We start from the raw sequence: 18,160 nt of genomic DNA, 5'->3' as shown, positions 1-18,160 counted from the left end.
ACCTGGAGGGAGTTTCAAAAATCTCCTTTTTATGAGGCTGAAAAGCAGCGTTGGTCAGCGGAGAGAAAAAAGTAACACACTACCTGCTACTTCAAGAGCAGCGTTATTTGTAAAAATTGTAAATGTTTTCCATATACACTCTGTCCACTTTATTAAGAACAGCTATTTTGTGTCTGGGCTCATTTTTCACTGACAAATAATGCATGGCAACAGGTGGGTTACAATCAGATTGTAAAAATTGCCGCTGTTAGGTAGGTTTTCTTAAAGAAGTGGCAAGCATAGTTTTTTTTTAAAACAAAAAAAGTAAAGATTGTTTTATATTCTTTATAGTTCAGTATTGTTTGAATATACACTTGCAGCATTTTAACATATGGTTAATATGTTCCTTGTTTGTTCCTGATTCTCTAAGGTCATAAATTATCCCTGAGCATCTCTCAAAGTGTGGGGCAGTTACCCCAATGGCTAAATTCCCCATCGTGACCCTTTCAGATCTGTCCTATTAATCATTCCCTATCCACTGGCTAAATCTCTCTTGTCTCATCACCACCTCAACCAGTGTGGTGAGTCTAAGAAAGTGTTACGGCGTCAGTCAGGAGTTTTGGGCACACCTACCTATAGAATTGTTTCTTTGTACTATTCTTTACATTTTGTAATATTTATAAAGACATCATAACTATAAAGTAATACACATGGAATTATGCACTACTCAGAAAAGTTATTTAAAAAAAATAATTTGTTGGGGGGGACAATTCTGTTGGAACTCAGAAGGTTGCCGGTTCAAATCCCAGGGCTGGCCGAGTGATCCCACCATTGGGCCCTTGAGCAAGGCCCTTAACCCCAGCTGCTCCAGGGACTGACTGATCCTGCTTTCTACTTTATACTAGTTTAATGAGGTGGCCTCCTGGAATGCTTTTCCAGCTCTCCTGAAGGAGCCGTCTCATATATGCTGAGCACTCAGCCGATTTTCTTTAACTCTCTGGTCAGACTCCTTGAAAAACATTTCTACTGGGTTTAGCTCAAGTATCCAGGTAATATGACCCAGTCCCTTTGTAGGCAGAGTGGTGTGTCCAAATTACTGACTGGTACTGTATGTCTAACTATCTGACAGTTGTTAAAATGCTGCAGCATCACTGTTAGTATTGTCATAACAATGCTATTTTTAATTATGCTTTTTGTTTTGATTCAGGATTCAATGAGTCATTTGTTAACATGCTACAAAATGCATGCATTAACACTGCTGTTTAAGAAAATTAATCATTTCATCTATTTAATATTTGACATACACTACCGTTCAATTATATACCCTGTGACAAGACTTGATTGGGGTCAGTTTTATCCTACAAAAGGATAATGACCCAAACCAAACCTCCAAAATGTGTTAGCAATATTTAAAGAATAAGCAGTCAGACATACCAGGAGATTGATGCAGAGGACTGCCAGTTGCTGATAATAGGCCTCTATATGTAGATGTGGATAAAATTTTGTGAATTGCATGAAAATGTGTTTTTCTTTGGAAAACAAAGAAATTTGCATGTGATCCCAAACTTTTGAGCGGTAATGTATATCTTGGGGGTGGCATGGTGGTGCAGTGGTTAGCACTGTTGCCTCACACCTCTGGGACCCAGGTTTGAGTCGCCGCCTGTGTCACATGTGTGTGGAGTTTGCATGTTCTCCCCATGTCGTCGTGGGGGGTACTCCGGTTTCCCCCCACAGTCCAAAAACATGCTGAGGCTAATTGGAGTTGCTAAATTGCCCATAGGTGTGCATGTGAGAGTGAATGGTGTGTGAGTGTGCCCTGCGATGGGCTGGCCCCCCATCCTGGGTTGTTCCCTGCCTCGTGCCCATTGCTTCCGGGATAGGCTCCGGACCCCCGTGACCCAGTAGAATAAGCGGTTTGGAAAATGGATGGATGGATGGATGTATATCTTATCATACCCCTGAGTATGAGAACCTGAGTACTTGTCTCTTTCTGTGTAAATAGACTCAATAAACAATACATTTTATTCATAACTGTCTATGTCTGTTTAATTACCACAGCGACATAAATAAATAAATAAATAAAATTGTAACCATAGTTTTAAGCTGTTTATTAAATACATCAATATCAAGAAAACGAAGAATAATGGATGAATGTGATTACAAGAAATGGAGAAATTTGTTCATGCTTTTTTGAAAACATGCCTCAAAATGATTAGCATTTCAATCTAACTTGAAATGTATCAGAAAAAAAATCATTAACGGAGATTTTGCAGCGCCGGGGAGGGTCTCTTCGCTTCGCAAAAAAAATCCTTCAATTTCATTGGCTGCCACTGTGTTATGGCTATACGCGACCGGCCCCCGCGTGACAGGCGGGGATACTCACCACTATACTAACGAGGAAATTTACGCGCACTGCTTTTACATATTCAAGATAAACAGCGGATGACTATTAACATTTGCGAGTAATCAATGATTGTACAAAATTTTCTTTCTTACACAAAGAAAATGTTGAGGGCAGAATGAAAAATGATTGTCTGTCGTCTATCTGAACCAATCAGACTGTCCGTCGTCTATCTGAACCAATCAGACTGTCCGTCGTCTATCTGAACCAATCAGACTGTCCGTCGTCTATCTGAACCAATCAGATTGTCCGTCGTCTATCTGAACCAATCAGATTGTCCGTCGTCTATCTGAACCAATCAGATTGTCCGTCTATCTGAACCAATCAGATTGTTTTTCTTACACAAAAAATTATTCCGTTTTCAAAACACTTTTGTGCAAGAAATGCTCCCATGAGCCTGTGTTTAGTGCCTACAGAGGTCTTCTTTTTGCCACTGGTACAGGAGAGTACGGGTCCCACCTTGCCACAGCCAGGCACCTCCACGCCATCGACGGGCCGCGGAATCTCGATGGAGCGCACGTTGCCGTACTTGCAACACTCCTCCCGGATGTCCTCCAGGATCTCCTCGTAGTCCTCGTCGTCCACCAGCTCCTCGGGCATGACCATGTTGAGGAGGCACAGCACCTCCGTGGGCATGCCGGAGCTCTGCAGCCGCTGCAGCCCTGGAACCTGCAGCGTCACCGGCGTCTCGATGATGGCCGTCTGTCCCGGGGGGCGACAAGAGTGTCAGATACCCCCTGATCGTCCAATCGTCTCGAGTAACAGCGAGAAATTTACATGGACCCAAATAAACCCAAGAAATAGGGGCATTAAGCTTCCTGGGAGGCACCCAGGAACCAAGTTGGGTTTAGGACATCAGAAAGGCGGCAGCCGAGGGCAAATACTCACAGCGTTGGCATTCTTAGCCCCCACGCTTGCCCGCTGGACGATGAGCTTCTTGTCTCCGAGCTGCATGCCATTGAGTCCAGCCACGGCCTGCGGGATGCATCCCACACAAGCGTCAGCAATTCCATCCGGAAGCCCCGAGTCACCCCAGACCTTCCAGCTGCTGCCCCACCTCACGCACCTGGTCAGTGGCACTGATGTCCACGTATTCACAGAAAGCGTAACCCTTAGACAGTGACGTGGCACTGTCCTTCACAAGGTTGAAGGCCTTAAGAGGTCCGAACGACGTCAAGAGTTCCTTCACCTGGGCAAGAGGAGGAGACGCGGGGGGGCGATTAGCCCGACAGTCCAGGCACGGCGCCTCGCTAGAAATGCTAATCTTAACTGTGGGAGAAGCAGCATGTTAAACTTTGCAAAACGACATGAGGAAACAGTGAAGACATCAGGAAAATGGCTTTATGACAAGTGGCTCGACATTACGGTGCAACACTAGAGCTCAAAGCCCCCTGTGCCCTTTCTGCATGACTTACTTACTGGGAGCGTACAAAAGTAACTATTTTGATTCTTGTCAATGAATGATAACACAGATTCCCCCCCCCCATCCTACAGCATATACAACACAACTGAATTCCTAATCAAGTTCTCTGATAATTCCAACTACGAATTTTGAAATATGGACCGAGTTGCATCTGATTTTAAGGGCCACAATAATTAAGCTAGATGGTATATAAAAAAAAAAAACTAAATAAAAACAGCTAATTATATGTTAAGTGTTCCATGTATACAATGTGGAGGGGGGGGGGGCGACTCGGCAGAACACAAACCCAGCCGAATCACTGACTTCCTGTTCTTAAAACCAAGAACCACATTGGTGCAGTTAATTAGAGGGACAAAGCCTACAGGAGATAAACTCACAGGTAAAGCTAAGAGCCGCCACAGGGTCCTGCTAAAGGGGCCACGGCTTGAAGCCAAACAGGACGAAATAGCTCTGCTAACATCATTCCTCACTTATTCTACAGGAATCTACTGTAAAGCCGCATTAACCACTGACTTCAGAAAGGAGTCACCTGGGACACTGGCAGCCACAAGAGGGCGCTACCTCCTACCTTCTCTTAGGGGCAAAAAAAAAAAAAAAATCAAATTTATACCCTGTGATCAGCATAATAAGTCTCTCCCCAGCCTTCAACCCCCAAAAAAAGGACCCCATATGCTTAAGAGCACTCCAGGACAGAGCCCCCCCACAGGGGCAGGCCGTCGACAGGGAGGATATCCGTGCGAGGGACGGAATGTCTTACTTGCCTTGTGTTACATGTTGGCATGGCAGCAGTAGGTCAGTACTACTGAACAAATTATGAGCGAAGACTTAACGATCTTACAGGCCCCTAGCTGGGGACAAAGTGGGGAACAAAAATGAAAGAGCTGTAAGTATCAAAGCGGTAGCAGGGACTGCAAAAAAAATGTAAACACCAGGATACAAGCAGCGGTTTCCATTTCACCTGTCTATGGCACATTTACTGGCTTTGACGTGAAATACATTAACAGTTCTGCTGGATTCAAACTCTCTCCCCCCAGTGCTGCTTTGGTACAGCCTTCCTCTTGACTTGGATTACATGTGACTCACACTGGATAAGAAAGATTACGATGACAATCCGAAAAGGAGGAAAAAAATCAAAGAAAAACAAACTGACTGCACTTCTCACTTACCTTTCACTGAAACCGCGATCACTATCTTGTGGGCTGAGTCTTGCCATTTTTAACAGTTTAGGCTAAAGTGAGTGGGACACCGGAGCTCAAAATGTTACAATGCAGGGGTGGACGCAAAACGTTTTGCGATTAACTTTTGCAAAATAAATAGGTAAACTATTAAATGCCTGTATGGATTATGTCTATAATGGGCCGATTTCAGTGGGGTGGCGATATAGGAAGAAAAAAAAAATCATAAAAGATGCTAATGAGAAGTAGAAAATGTCTAAAATGTGACCCTTTCAACACTTTCAGAGTAAGACGACCTCATCTGTGCATGTTGTTATGGTAATATTATCCATCACTGACGTCATAACAGAATAGGGCATGGGGCACGATGTGAAAACTCCAGTGAAGCTGATAATCGTTCACCGGGAAAAAGGTCCGAAGTATTTTCTGCCTTTCGAGCGACACAGCAATGTAGGGAACGATTCTTCCGCAGCTCCCCATCGCTGTTAACGGGATGTGAAGTCATCGTTCTCAGTGTGCGGACATGGACGTGAGACACGGCACGTCTGCGAATACTGAAGCGTTTGGGGACTTGGTCGATCTCCCCCACATTTCAAGCACAGTCTATGGTAGTGTTTCCCAGCCCAGTCCTCGGGGGTACCCCCCGGTCAGTCCACGTTTTTGCTTCCTCTCAGCGCACCTGTACCAGGTATTCGGTGTTCCTGATTGGCTGGGAGCTAGGAGGGAGCGAAAATGTGGACAGTCGGCGGTTCCCCGAGGACTGGGATTGGGCAAACACAGGTGTACGGCAATGTGGAGGTATTCGTCAGTTAGGTGACGCGCAGATGACTCGATTTTAAATTTTCATGCAGCAAAACGACGCGGCTGATTCATCCGACTAACACTCAGCAATTAACCCGATATACAAATATTCCAGGGTACCCAGCAACAGGCAGCACAGGGACTGGCTACGTGACTGGTTCGGCAAGCCGCCAGCTGTAAGGCACGTTTCCCAAAGCCTTTGTTGCTAATAAGGTTATTTGCTAACAACATTAGCAACTTACAACTGAATGGTTCCAACTATGCAAGTCGATAACATGAGGTTTTGGGAAACGTACCTTTTACATTAGCGGGGTCTCAATATCTTCATAATTTACAGCTGGATAAACAATGAGCGTAATGTAACTGTCAACTCATTACCTACATGTCTAATAAATGTTTAATAAATCCCATGAATATCTTTAAAAAAAAAAAAAAAAAAACCTCAAATGTGCGGCTATTTTCAGCAGCTAGCTTTAAACATGATGCTGACATTTGACCCCCCAGTATCTTGTAATGAATTTTAAGCGGTGAGGTAACTTTGACAGGCTTTCTTTTCCTACTAATCAGTTACACAGAGACGAGTGTTTATTTTATGTATGTATGTATGTGCGTGCGCGTGCGTGCGTGCGTGCGTGCGTGCGTGTGTGTGCATGCCTGCTTGAGTTCCACGTGCAGCAGTGGGACAGAAACACAGGAGGGTTGTGGGTCGGCTCCCCGGTGACAGAGACTGAGGGCGGGGTACCTGATCATCACTGAGATAGTTGGGCAGGCCTCCGACAAAGAGCTTGTGTGGCGAGTCTGGAACCACGGTGGAGACGACCCCTGCAGACAGAGCGGCACGGCGCCCAAAGCCGGCCGATCACAGCAAACCGTCAACATGCCGGATAATGACCACGAGCAAACGGCGCGAGTGAAATAAGCCAACTTCAAATCAGTATGACGTCGTTATCTTCTATATAATATCAGATAAATGTAACTCCAGCAAAAAAATACCTAAATACTGGGGCAGTTTGACGACTGTTTTTTGTCTCTCCCATCTTGCTCTCCATGGGAGATGCTGACACATGCAGCACCAGTCAAAAGTATGGACACACCTGCTCTTAATGCATTTGTCTCTATTTTAGCTGTTATTCACCTTATAGTAAAAGGCCTTTGGGCATGGAAGTTATGCATATGAAGTACTGCAAAGACAAAATTTTTGTCTCTTCAAAATAGGAGCCATTGGCTTCGATGACAGCATTGCGGACTCAACCAGCTAACATATGTACCCACCTGGACCGTTTCTCCAACAGTCCTCGAGTTTCCACAAGTTCTGCGCGCAAGCTGGCTACCTTACTCTTACTCTCATCCAACTGATCCCAAACCAGCTCTATAGAGTTTAGGTTGGGGGGCTGTGGGGACCATCTCTTTCCTAGTTCACAAGGTAATAAGCTACTTGCATAACCTTCAAGGTGGGCTTTGGGTCATTATCTTGCTGAAAAACAAGTCGTTTTCAGTAGGTGTGTCCAGAATTTTTGACTAGAATAGGAGCCAGCAACCCTAGAACAATTTGGGGGTTAGGGTCCTTGCTCAAGGGCCCAGTGGTGAAATCACTCTGCCAACCCTGGTATTTGAACCAGCAACCTTCTTTTCATGGGCAAACATCACAGAGCCACACAGCCTATGTTAACAGTAAGAAGTGAGTGACTGAGCTGTGTGTGTGTGTGTGTGGCTCAGCTGGTTAGGATGCCAGCGTTATCATCAGAAGATCACTGGTTCACATCACTGGTGATCACACCACTGGGCCGGCGAGTTTGCTCTAGGGACAGGCTGACCCTGATTTCTCAAAAAAAAAAAAAAAAAAAAAAAAAAAACATTCTTCACTTTGGATAAAACTGTCTGCTAAATATTTACAACATTAAGTAAATAAAAGTGAAAGTCTCCCTCTTTATATGACAAGACATCTGCAGCTTGCGAAGGACAGTCAGTCCGTAACGAGTACAAAAAACTGGCCTTGCCGATCGGCTCTTCAAAGGTAAATAAAGATTAAGGTTATGACGGCGACAAGCAAAACGGACCTGGTACGTGGAAGGCGGGCTGCTCTGAGATGCCAGGCAGGGGGCGATAGTCGTGGGGCCGCCTGATTTTTAACGACTGACCCTGGAAAATGATGCCGTCGAAGGCCATTGCCTGCGTGGTCTCATCCACGGACCGAAACTAGGGCAGAACGAAGAACGTCGTTAATCAGGGAAGGCTGCGGTCTCCGCCTGGACACAGCAGCCATTAGGCAGGAAAGACTCTTACTTCAAGGAAGGCAAAGTTCTTGTCCTGGTTTATCTGAACAGCGAGGACGGGATTGGTGGGACCTTGACATAAGCCAGCCAATCGCATCTGGGTATTGAAGAAATCCGCCATGGCCTCCTAAAAAGACAGGCAGACACACTGAATGAAGACAGGCAGACGTCTGAAGACATCAAAACAGGCAAACGAGAAAAAAAATGACTGACAAGTCTAGTACATTTATCTATTTATTTTGCGGACACTTTCATCCAAAGCAACATACATTTCATTGAAGAAGCAGGACCAGACAGTTCCTAGAGCAAATAGTGCTTAAGGGCTGCGCTCGGGGGCCCAATGGTGAAATCACTCTGCTGCCCAAGGGATTTGAACCAACAACCTTCTTGTGACCGGCTCAGTGTCCTAACTCACTGAGCTACACATGACACCAGTATGCATGACAGAAGGCAACGCGGGACTTTGCCTGGACTCACCTCCGTCAGGCCGAAGGGGATGTTGCCGACATAAAGCCGCCTGGCCTGCCGGGTCATCTGGCTGCCGACCATCGGCACCTGGGTGGGCGTCACTGCCACGCCGCTGGTGGTGGATGTTGCCAGTAAAGCTATCGTGGGGATCTGCCCTGCAGCTGTGGGGAGGAGAAAGGGCTTCAAGACCCCAACCAGGGACGGCCTGAATTTTGCCTCTGCTCTCTGTATGGGGAATTTGCCTGGAATAGGCTCCAGGGGAGCCTGACTAAGATAACTGGTTGGACGATGGATGGGTAATTAATATCGTTTCAATCTGACAGACAGCACTTTATTAAACTAGCAATAAAATATCACCTTTCTATCCCAGCAGGTCCTTCATATAGAAGCTTAAATAAATCCCTGAAGGTGCAGTTTTCAGTGAAGCATTTAAACGCAGGTGCTGCTCGAGGAATCAGCTTCATGCATCAGTTATAACAGCGTTACGGTAATGCACCGCTGCAAAAGTACAGACACGGAGCGGCCAATGCATCTTACGTAAATCGGTAATAACCAATTACCGCAATCGCAGGCATAGTCAGAGCGCAGATATGAATGACTGGAACTGCTAGTTTATCAAACACGGCGGCACTTAGTGCTCGTCTAGCCGAATCAGGTCGTTTCGAATGACATTTTAGTGATTTAGTGATAAGGAGCTGATATGACAAGATTGCCATTTGATAGGTACATAAATCAATCCTACTTTCGACTCCGTTGTAACGCATGTTGTATATTTCAGTTGCGTTAGTATGGCTTAAGTTTATTCAGTTTACTGGATTCTCTGCACTTTAATGAAGTTATATGTGTATTGTTATATAACTGTACATCATTGTTAGTTACTGCTATCCGCTGTAAAGGTAGATACAGGTGCAAGACTTTGCAATAACGACCTAAAAGCAGTTGTTATGATTCCAGGGAACGCGGCTGATTTTTAGAGTCTATACATCATGAAGAAACGGCGATCGTGTGAGAAAGACTTATTCTGTACGGATGACAGGGCCAGCATTTCGGACCCAAGGGAAAGGCTATTGTGCATCGGAAAGAGACAAAATCATATCATTATATAGAAAACTCGTCGTAGTATTTAAAAACCAAGTAACTAACACTGTTATTAAGTGCGGACTTTAAATCAAGTGGTCGCGGTCGTTTTTATTTGCATAAAACTTTAAACGTGATCTTGAAAATATAACGCTTGCAACAAACATCCATGCATAGTGTGTTACTGCGAATGAAAATACGCGGGTCGCAATTTATGATCCAAGTGTATAATGGTAAATAATTAAATAAATAAAACCGCAGGCTTTCACATCGAGTGCACCCCAATAACGTTTCATTGAAATGTCCATGTTATGTACGCCGGGCACTGATGGATGCAGGCCTAGCGATCTCTATAACAATGCCAAGCAAAGAATGTCACTGATTTACCAAAGCGGTCAGTTTTCGGGGATCCTGCGGCAGCTGGGAGAAGAAGAATCGGGCAGGTTTCAGAATCGGCGAGCGCTCGGATAAAAGGCACCGATTTCCCAGCCGCGCTTTTCTTTCCGGAACCAGCAGAAGTGCCCTCCGCACCATCCTCGGCGCTAGGACACGCCGGCCACTTTATTACCCTAAAACAGGGAGCATACACCGATCTTCAAAGCCAAACTTACCTTGCCGATTTTCGCTTAACTGCTTCTCAAACTCATCGAAATCGGACATTTTTCAGTCCGTACTAAAGACGTATTGCAAAATAAGCAGAGGTCCAACAGTAGGCCTTTGAATGGGCTACAGGCTGCATTGGGTTCTGCTGCTTTTTCTTCCGAGTCGCCTGCCCCTCCTCCCCCGAAGTCATCGGCTCTTCCTCGGTTGTATCACACACAGGTTCGGAAACATTCGATGCGCATTACCGTCCCCTCCTGCACTGGAGGGTTAAGGACAACGTGATTATATCGAACCAAAATTGAAATGTGCAAGTTGACTTTCCTAGTTATACGTCTTCATTTTTATTCTGGGTTTAACAACCATGAGTTTATGACGTATTTTACATGATTAGTTGGCGACTGGACCTTATTGTTTATATCTCTTATTAAGGATCCATCCATCCATACATCAATTATCAAAACCACACACTTACAATCCGAGTCTAGTTTCATATGCTGCGCTGCTGAGCGACCCGCAGAATATTATGCATGAGTACAAGTCACAAGCCCCGTTTCCACTAACACGGGGCCGGTTCTAGCTTGGTGCCTTTTGAGACCGAGGCAAAAAGATGCAGAAATGTGTTTTTCTTTGGAAAACAAAGAAATTTGCATGTGATCCCAAACTTTTGAGCGGTAATGTATATCTTGGGGGTGGCATGGTGGTGCAGTGGTTAGCACTGTTGCCTCACACCTCTGGGACCCAGGTTTGAGTCGCCGCCTGTGTCACATGTGTGTGGAGTTTGCATGTTCTCCCCATGTCGTCGTGGGGGGTACTCCGGTTTCCCCCCACAGTCCAAAAACATGCTGAGGCTAATTGGAGTTGCTAAATTGCCCATAGGTGTGCATGTGAGAGTGAATGGTGTGTGAGTGTGCCCTGCGATGGGCTGGCCCCCCATCCTGGGTTGTTCCCTGCCTCGTGCCCATTGCTTCCGGGATAGGCTCCGGACCCCCGTGACCCAGTAGAATAAGCGGTTTGGAAAATGGATGGATGGATGGATGTATATCTTATCATACCCCTGAGTATGAGAACCTGAGTACTTGTCTCTTTCTGTGTAAATAGACTCAATAAACAATACATTTTATTCATAACTGTCTATGTCTGTTTAATTACCACAGCGACATAAATAAATAAATAAATAAAATTGTGACCATAGTTTTAAGCTGTTTATTAAATACATCAATATCAAGAAAACGAAGAATAATGGATGAATGTGATTACAAGAAATGGAGAAATTTGTTCATGCTTTTTTGAAAACATGCCTCAAAATGATTAGCATTTCAATCTAACTTGAAATGTATCAGAAAAAAAAATCATTAACGGAGATTTTGCAGCGCCGGGGAGGGTCTCTTCGCTTCGCAAAAAAAATCCTTCAATTTCATTGGCTGCCACTGTGTTATGGCTATACGCGACCGGCCCCGCTCGGCCATGCGGCAGTTTCCCGTTAAACCGTAAGGAGTAGGTTAAGTCCAGCCTTGGCCTCCAAGCTGACGTTTTTCTACATATGTGCTTGTGTATCATGGACAGTAAGAGGGGGCAGGCAAGGAGAGAATTTCTCTCTTTGGGGATCAATAGAGTGTTATTATTATAACGTCTAAAAAGTATGATGGTCTGTCGATGAATCAATAAGAAAATAAATGAAGTCGTTTTCGCGAACACGCTGGTAAAGCCAGGGGCCGGACCGACTGTAGGGGGCGTGGCCAGAGACTGCCTGCTGACCATAGCTGTCAAGTCTCCCGTTTTGGCCGGGAAACTACCGTATTTTACTTCTCTTTCCCGCCGTCCTCCCGTATTAGTATTTTCCCGTAAATCTCCCGTATAATAATATATATATATATTTAAAAATTCTTCTGCCTCTCCAAACTGAACTGTCAGTAGCCTCGCGAGAACTGCCACCTGCATAGCCTGGGTGGCAGTTATCGCGAGATTAGTGCCAACAGCGGGAACGAGAAAGGAGAGAGATGGATGGATGGATGGATGTGTAGAAGGAGAAGGCGTCCCTGCCAAGAAACAAAGAAGTCATGTAAATACATCGGAAAATGGGACGACGAATTTACTTTCCTAAAGAGGAGCAGGATGGGGCACAGTCACGCGTTCTGTAAGATTTGTAAATGCGATTTTAGTGTCTCCCACGGGGAAGGAACGATGTCAGTCGGCATGAAAAATCCAAGTCATTAGTGAATGACAGAGAGCCGCATGAGTGAACATGAAAAATTAGTAGAAAATGCGCAATGAAAATAAAATGTAAATGACAAATGGTTATTTTATATTTCTTGTACACCTGTCTTAAAATGTAAGGGATACTGGAGCCTGGTTGCGGTGGTGGGATGGCTCTCGGCGGGTGCCGGAAAATTTCCTTTATTTTCAAATCCAAACCTTGACAGGTATGCTGCTGACTGTTCCAAATCATGGGTGCATGTTACAAGTGCGGAACATATTTTAACTTAGTACTAACTTAGCATCATATTTGATCTGATTCGACTGAATATTCCAGGTTTCCATCTCTCATGCATCTGGTGTGAGGTGTTTTCAGACTCTCAGGCTGGCGCAAAGAAATCTTACGGCAAGTTTATTTTACACTAGTATAAACGTAAAATCAGCGACACCAAAGGCGTTAGAGTAGTTTGCAAAACCTACAGACTATTTAAAAGGTAACACAACTGTTGCATACGTTTTATATGCGTGTTATCTGGGTGTGCAGACTTGTGGCGAATTGAACGTCTCACTCCGGTCAGCTGAGCAAAGTTGGTAACCTTGGTATTGTGTGTAGGAGATTCGGTATAACTATAATTTCGTTCTCCATTTGCATGCCCGAAGTGTCTTTAAGTGTTATGTAGTTTTGCCTGAAACGCAACAATAAAACAAAGCAATTAAAGCCAATCAGTTGCTCAAATGCTGCTGTGGTGATTGAAGAACTTTTGTCGGAAGTGGGATTCGAACCCACGGCTTACTTCGGAGAACAGAATATCCCTTGCGTCGGAAGGCCAGTTACGTCGTGCGTGGTGTCTGAGACCGCTCGGCCATGCGGCAGTTTCCCGTTAAACCGTAAGGAGTAGGTTAAGTCCAGCCTTGGCCTCCAAGCTGACGTTTTTCTACATATGTGCTTGTGTATCATGGACAGTAAGAGGGGGCAGGCAAGGAGAGAATTTCTCTCTTTGGGGATCAATAGAGTGTTATTATTATAACGTACGTCTAAAAAGTATGATGGTCTGTCGATGAATCAATAAGAAAATAAATGAAGTCGTTTTCGCGAACACGCTGGTAAAGCCAGGGGCCGGACCGACTGTAGGGGGCGTGGCCAGAGACTGCCTGCTGACCATAGCTGTCAAGTCTCCCGTTTTGGCCGGGAAACCACCGTATTTTACTTCTCTTTCCTGCCGTCCTCCCGTATTAGTATTTTCCCGTAAATCTCCCGTATAATAATATATATATATATTTAAAAATTCTTCTGCCTCTCCAAACTGAACTGTCAGTAGCCTCGCGAGAACTGCCACCTGCATAGCCTGGGTGGCAGTTATCGCGAGATTAGTGCCAACAGCGGGAACGAGAAAGGAGAGAGATGGATGGATGGATGGATGTGTAGAAGGAGAAGGCGTCCCTGCCAAGAAACAAAGAAGTCATGTAAATACATCGGAAAATGGGACGACGAATTTACTTTCCTAAAGAGGAGCAGGATGGGGCACAGTCACGCGTTCTGTAAGATTTGTAAATGCGATTTTAGTGTCTCCCACGGGGAAGGAACGATGTCAGTCGGCATGAAAAATCCAAGTCATTAGTGAATGACAGAGAGCCGCATGAGTGAACATGAAAAATTAGTAGAAAATGCGCAATGAAAATAAAATGTAAATGACAAATGGTTATTTTATATTTCTTGTACACCTGTCTTAAAATGTAAGGGATACTGGAGCCTGGTTGCGGTGGTGGGATGGCTCTCGGCGGGTGCCGGAAAATTTCCTTTATTTTCAAATCCAAACCTTGACAGGTATGCTGCTGACTGTTCCAAATCATGGGTGCATGTTACAAGTGCGGAACATATTTTAACTTAGTACTAACTTAGCATCATATTTGATCTGATTCGACTGAATATTCCAGGTTTCCATCTCTCATGCATCTGGTGTGAGGTGTTTTCAGACTCTCAGGCTGGCGCAAAGAAATCTTACGGCAAGTCTATTTTACACTAGTATAAACGTAAAATCAGCGACACCAAAGGCGTTAGAGTAGTTTGCAAAACCTACAGACTATTTAAAAGGTAACACAACTGTTGCATACGTTTTATATGCGTGTTATCTGGGTGTGCAGACTTGTGGCGAATTGAACGTCTCACTCCGGTCAGCTGAGCAAAGTTGGTAACCTTGGTATTGTGTGTAGGAGATTCGGTATAACTATAATTTCGTTCTCCATTTGCATGCCCGAAGTGTCTTTAAGTGTTATGTAGTTTTGCCTGAAACGCAACAATAAAACAAAGCAATTAAAGCCAATCAGTTGCTCAAATGCTGCTGTGGTGATTGAAGAACTTTTGTCGGAAGTGGGATTCGAACCCACGGCTTACTTCGGAGAACAGAATATCCCTTGCGTCGGAAGGCCAGTTACGTCGTGCGTGGTGTCTGAGACCGCTCGGCCATGCGGCAGTTTCCCGTTAAACCGTAAGGAGTAGGTTAAGTCCAGCCTTGGCCTCCAAGCTGACGTTTTTCTACATATGTGCTTGTGTATCATGGACAGTAAGAGGGGGCAGGCAAGGAGAGAATTTCTCTCTTTGGGGATCAATAGAGTGTTGTTATTGTAACGTCTAAAACGTATGATGGTCTGTCGATAAATCAATAACAATATGAATGAAGTCAATGTTTATCTAAAGAAATCAGAATTCAGGAAAAGCCAGGGGCCGGACCGAGTGTAGGGGGCGTGGCCAGAGACAGCCTGCTGACTGTTCCAAATCATGGGTGCATGTTACAAGTCCGGAACATATTTTAACTTAGTACTAACTTAGCATCATATTTGATCTGATTCGACTGAATATCCCAGGTTTCCATCTCTCATGCATCTGGTGTGACGTGTTTTCAGACTCTCAGGCTGGCGCAAAGAAATCTTACGGGAATTGAACGTCTCACTCCGGTCAGCTGAGCAAAGTTGGTAACCTTGGTATTGTGTGTAGGAGATTCGGTATAACTATAATTTCGTTCTCCATTTACATGCCGGAAGTGTCTTTAAAGGGGTACCACCCATCCAGTATAGTTATCACTGGGCTATCACAATGTCATCACAATACTAAAGACTGAAACAAAGCCGTGAGGTCAGACCCTCTGTATACAGCACACAGTCTCACCCTCACATCCTGTATGACCACATTTCTGCTGTTCACATGGCATTTCTCCAGCTTCCATTGCCCTGCAATGGACTGACCCATGAAGGTCTACCTCACTTTACACTTTGCCCATGTCTTGTGTGTATACCCTGTCCGATCCTAACGTGTATTTAGTGTGTGTAAATCTCTCACTGCATCTGCATTTCGCAGTTCAGCTTCTGACAACATTGTGTTTCCCATCTGTGTATTTGGGTTCGGTGCTTGTTGGGTGCCTGTCGTGGTCCTTCTATTTACAATTGTACGCGGGGCATGCTGGGATATGCGCCCCGCCGGTGTTACACTAGTATAAAAAAAGGAATCTGGTCGAGTTTGTTCATTGACCAAATTTTGTTTTTGTGAACCAAATTGTTTGTAGGCCAAAGCATTTGTGAACTGCAAGCACTACTGTACTAATGATAAATTGGTATGAAAAAATGGAGACAATTTCTGAGACACCAGAGCGATCCGTGTACTGTAATATTTATCTCATCAATAACACAGTAAAAATACACATTAGCGCCAATTCATCTTCTTTATCATCATGAATATTTTAATTCATTAATGCAGGAGTCTGTGATAAATCGCTATCAGCATTTGGTTTATAATGGCCAATTAATGATAACTAAAAAGAAACAGAGAGACTGAAGACAGAACTTTCAACCATGATATGAGTACTGTTGCTGCATAATTTGTCCACCAGGGGTCACAGCGCAACCCCCATCTCGGCAAGATGGATGACTTGAAATACGTTTCTATATCAAGTTGAATTATTTTTATTTCTATAGCACATTTAAAAACAATCTATGTTGTGCCAAAGTGCTGTAGGTCAAAATAATATAAATATATAGTAAAAGTAGAGACATTGGCCAATGTTACACAAAAAATAATCAGAATCAGACTGTGGTTTATTGCCAAGTAGGTTGACCCTACAAGGAATTATTTTTGGTATAATGGTGCTCCATGGAAAAACAAGACTAAGCAACAACCAAGTTCAAAAAACAGTGCAAAAGTTATACAATAATCTAGTAATAAATATAAAATCACTATAAATGTTAAATACATGATGTGCAAAGCAGAATAGTCAGATTAAATAGATAAATAAAATGTGTTCCTGTGTGTGCAGGGTCAGTACAGAGATGCATCTAATAAGAAGCGGTGTAAGGCTGAATTAGCTCCGAGACGGACTGGGGACCTATGCCATGTATCGCCTTAGAAAGAAATAAGAAATCTTTAAACTGTATTCTCAGAAATTCTCAAAACTTAACAGGTAGCCAATGCAATGCAGCCAACACAGGGGAAATTTGGTGTCTACTTTTTGTTGAGAGCCTGGTAGCACCGTTTTGAACAAGGTGTAGTCAGAATAAAGATGCTTCTGGTAAACCTGGGTACAGAGAACGGCAGTAACCCAATCAGGATAAAAGCAGGAGTAACTCTCCAGGTCTTTGGCTGAAAGGTGTGGTTTAAGCCAGGCTATTGAACTCAGCTGACAGAAACACCCCTTCACAACAGCATTTATTTGTTTATCAAACTCAGTGATGAATCAAAGATGACACCAAGATTTTTAGTATGTGACTGGAAGTTTTCTGAATGAGGCCCTAATTGTTCTCTGAGATCATGAACAGTGACCAAAACTCATTACCTCTGTCTTGTTTTCATTAATCTGGACGAAAGTCATTGCTGTCCTGTTCTTAATATCCTCCAGACAGTTAGAAAGGGCCACCAGAGAGCAGCAGTCACCAGGTTTTAATGGCAGATAGAGCTGCGTATCACCAGCATAGCAATGATATTTTACATAATAACGTTCACAAATAGAGCCCAAAGGAAGCATGTATAGAGGGAATATGAGAGGGCCTGTATCACAGGACTGGATATGTTTACAAGTAAGGCCATAGTACTGAAGGGGTGTGGCCATCCCACACAGTGACAAGCCCATTCATTCACCTCATCTAGGCCTTTTACTAGGGATTTAAGGTCCTGATTTTCCTCTCAGACCCTAGAAAACACTGCCAGGCTCAGATTCCCGATCCCACATCCTGCTGAAGCCCTTCCCAAGATCAGACACTAGTTTTGTTTTCCTTGTTCTTATAGTAAAATGATGGTCTTTGACTTTTATACATCATCACTGTTCTGTTAATTACACATGACCTAATCTAAGTATTACACAAACCAAGCATAATTACTTAGAGATGTCATAAGATGGAAAATCCTTATTCAGTTAATTATTTTCCCCACAGGTGCTGACAGTGTGTCTACAGTGAAATGGGCCTGTGTACAGAGAAGATGATCTGTAACAATCCCATGTTCCTATGGTGACAGATATAAAACTCATGTGAAATACTGGTGCAGAGGGTATAATGTGAGGTCATGTACTCCCATAGTACACACTGACTCTCCACAGGAGGGTAAAGTGTGAGTCAGAGATGATCCTGACCAGCGAGTCTTCACTGTGACCATCAACAATCTGACAGCTGAGGACTCCGATCGGTACTGGTGTGGTGTGAAGATCAGTGGAGCCTCTCTGATCAGGTTAATCTGTCAGTCACTGATGGTAAGATGTCTGTACTGCAGACTGTAGCCAATGAGATG

At 44.1% G+C, this 18,160-nt stretch overlaps 1 protein-coding gene across 1 annotated transcript; it reads right to left on the bottom strand.

Moving 5' to 3' along the window:
* Positions 1-2,072: 2,072 nt before the first annotated feature.
* Positions 2,073-8,632, bottom strand: LOC125729871 (splicing factor U2AF 65 kDa subunit-like). The gene is made up of 7 exons (XM_049005709.1): positions 8,530-8,632; positions 8,063-8,179; positions 7,837-7,975; positions 6,522-6,601; positions 3,447-3,569; positions 3,269-3,355; positions 2,073-3,082 (listed from the first exon to the last, which is right to left on the bottom strand). Exons 1-7 carry the CDS (start codon positions 8,599-8,601, stop codon positions 2,705-2,707), a joined length of 996 nt encoding a protein of 331 aa, XP_048861666.1. The 5' UTR covers positions 8,602-8,632; the 3' UTR covers positions 2,073-2,704.
* Positions 8,633-18,160: the final 9,528 nt, after the last annotated feature.

The sequence above is a fragment of the Brienomyrus brachyistius genome, unplaced genomic scaffold (genome assembly GCF_023856365.1).
Source record: "Brienomyrus brachyistius isolate T26 unplaced genomic scaffold, BBRACH_0.4 scaffold834, whole genome shotgun sequence".
NCBI lineage: Eukaryota > Metazoa > Chordata > Actinopteri > Osteoglossiformes > Mormyridae > Brienomyrus > Brienomyrus brachyistius.
The sequence above is the reverse complement of the archived record's forward strand: the minus strand, read 5'-3'. Positions and strand labels throughout refer to the sequence as shown.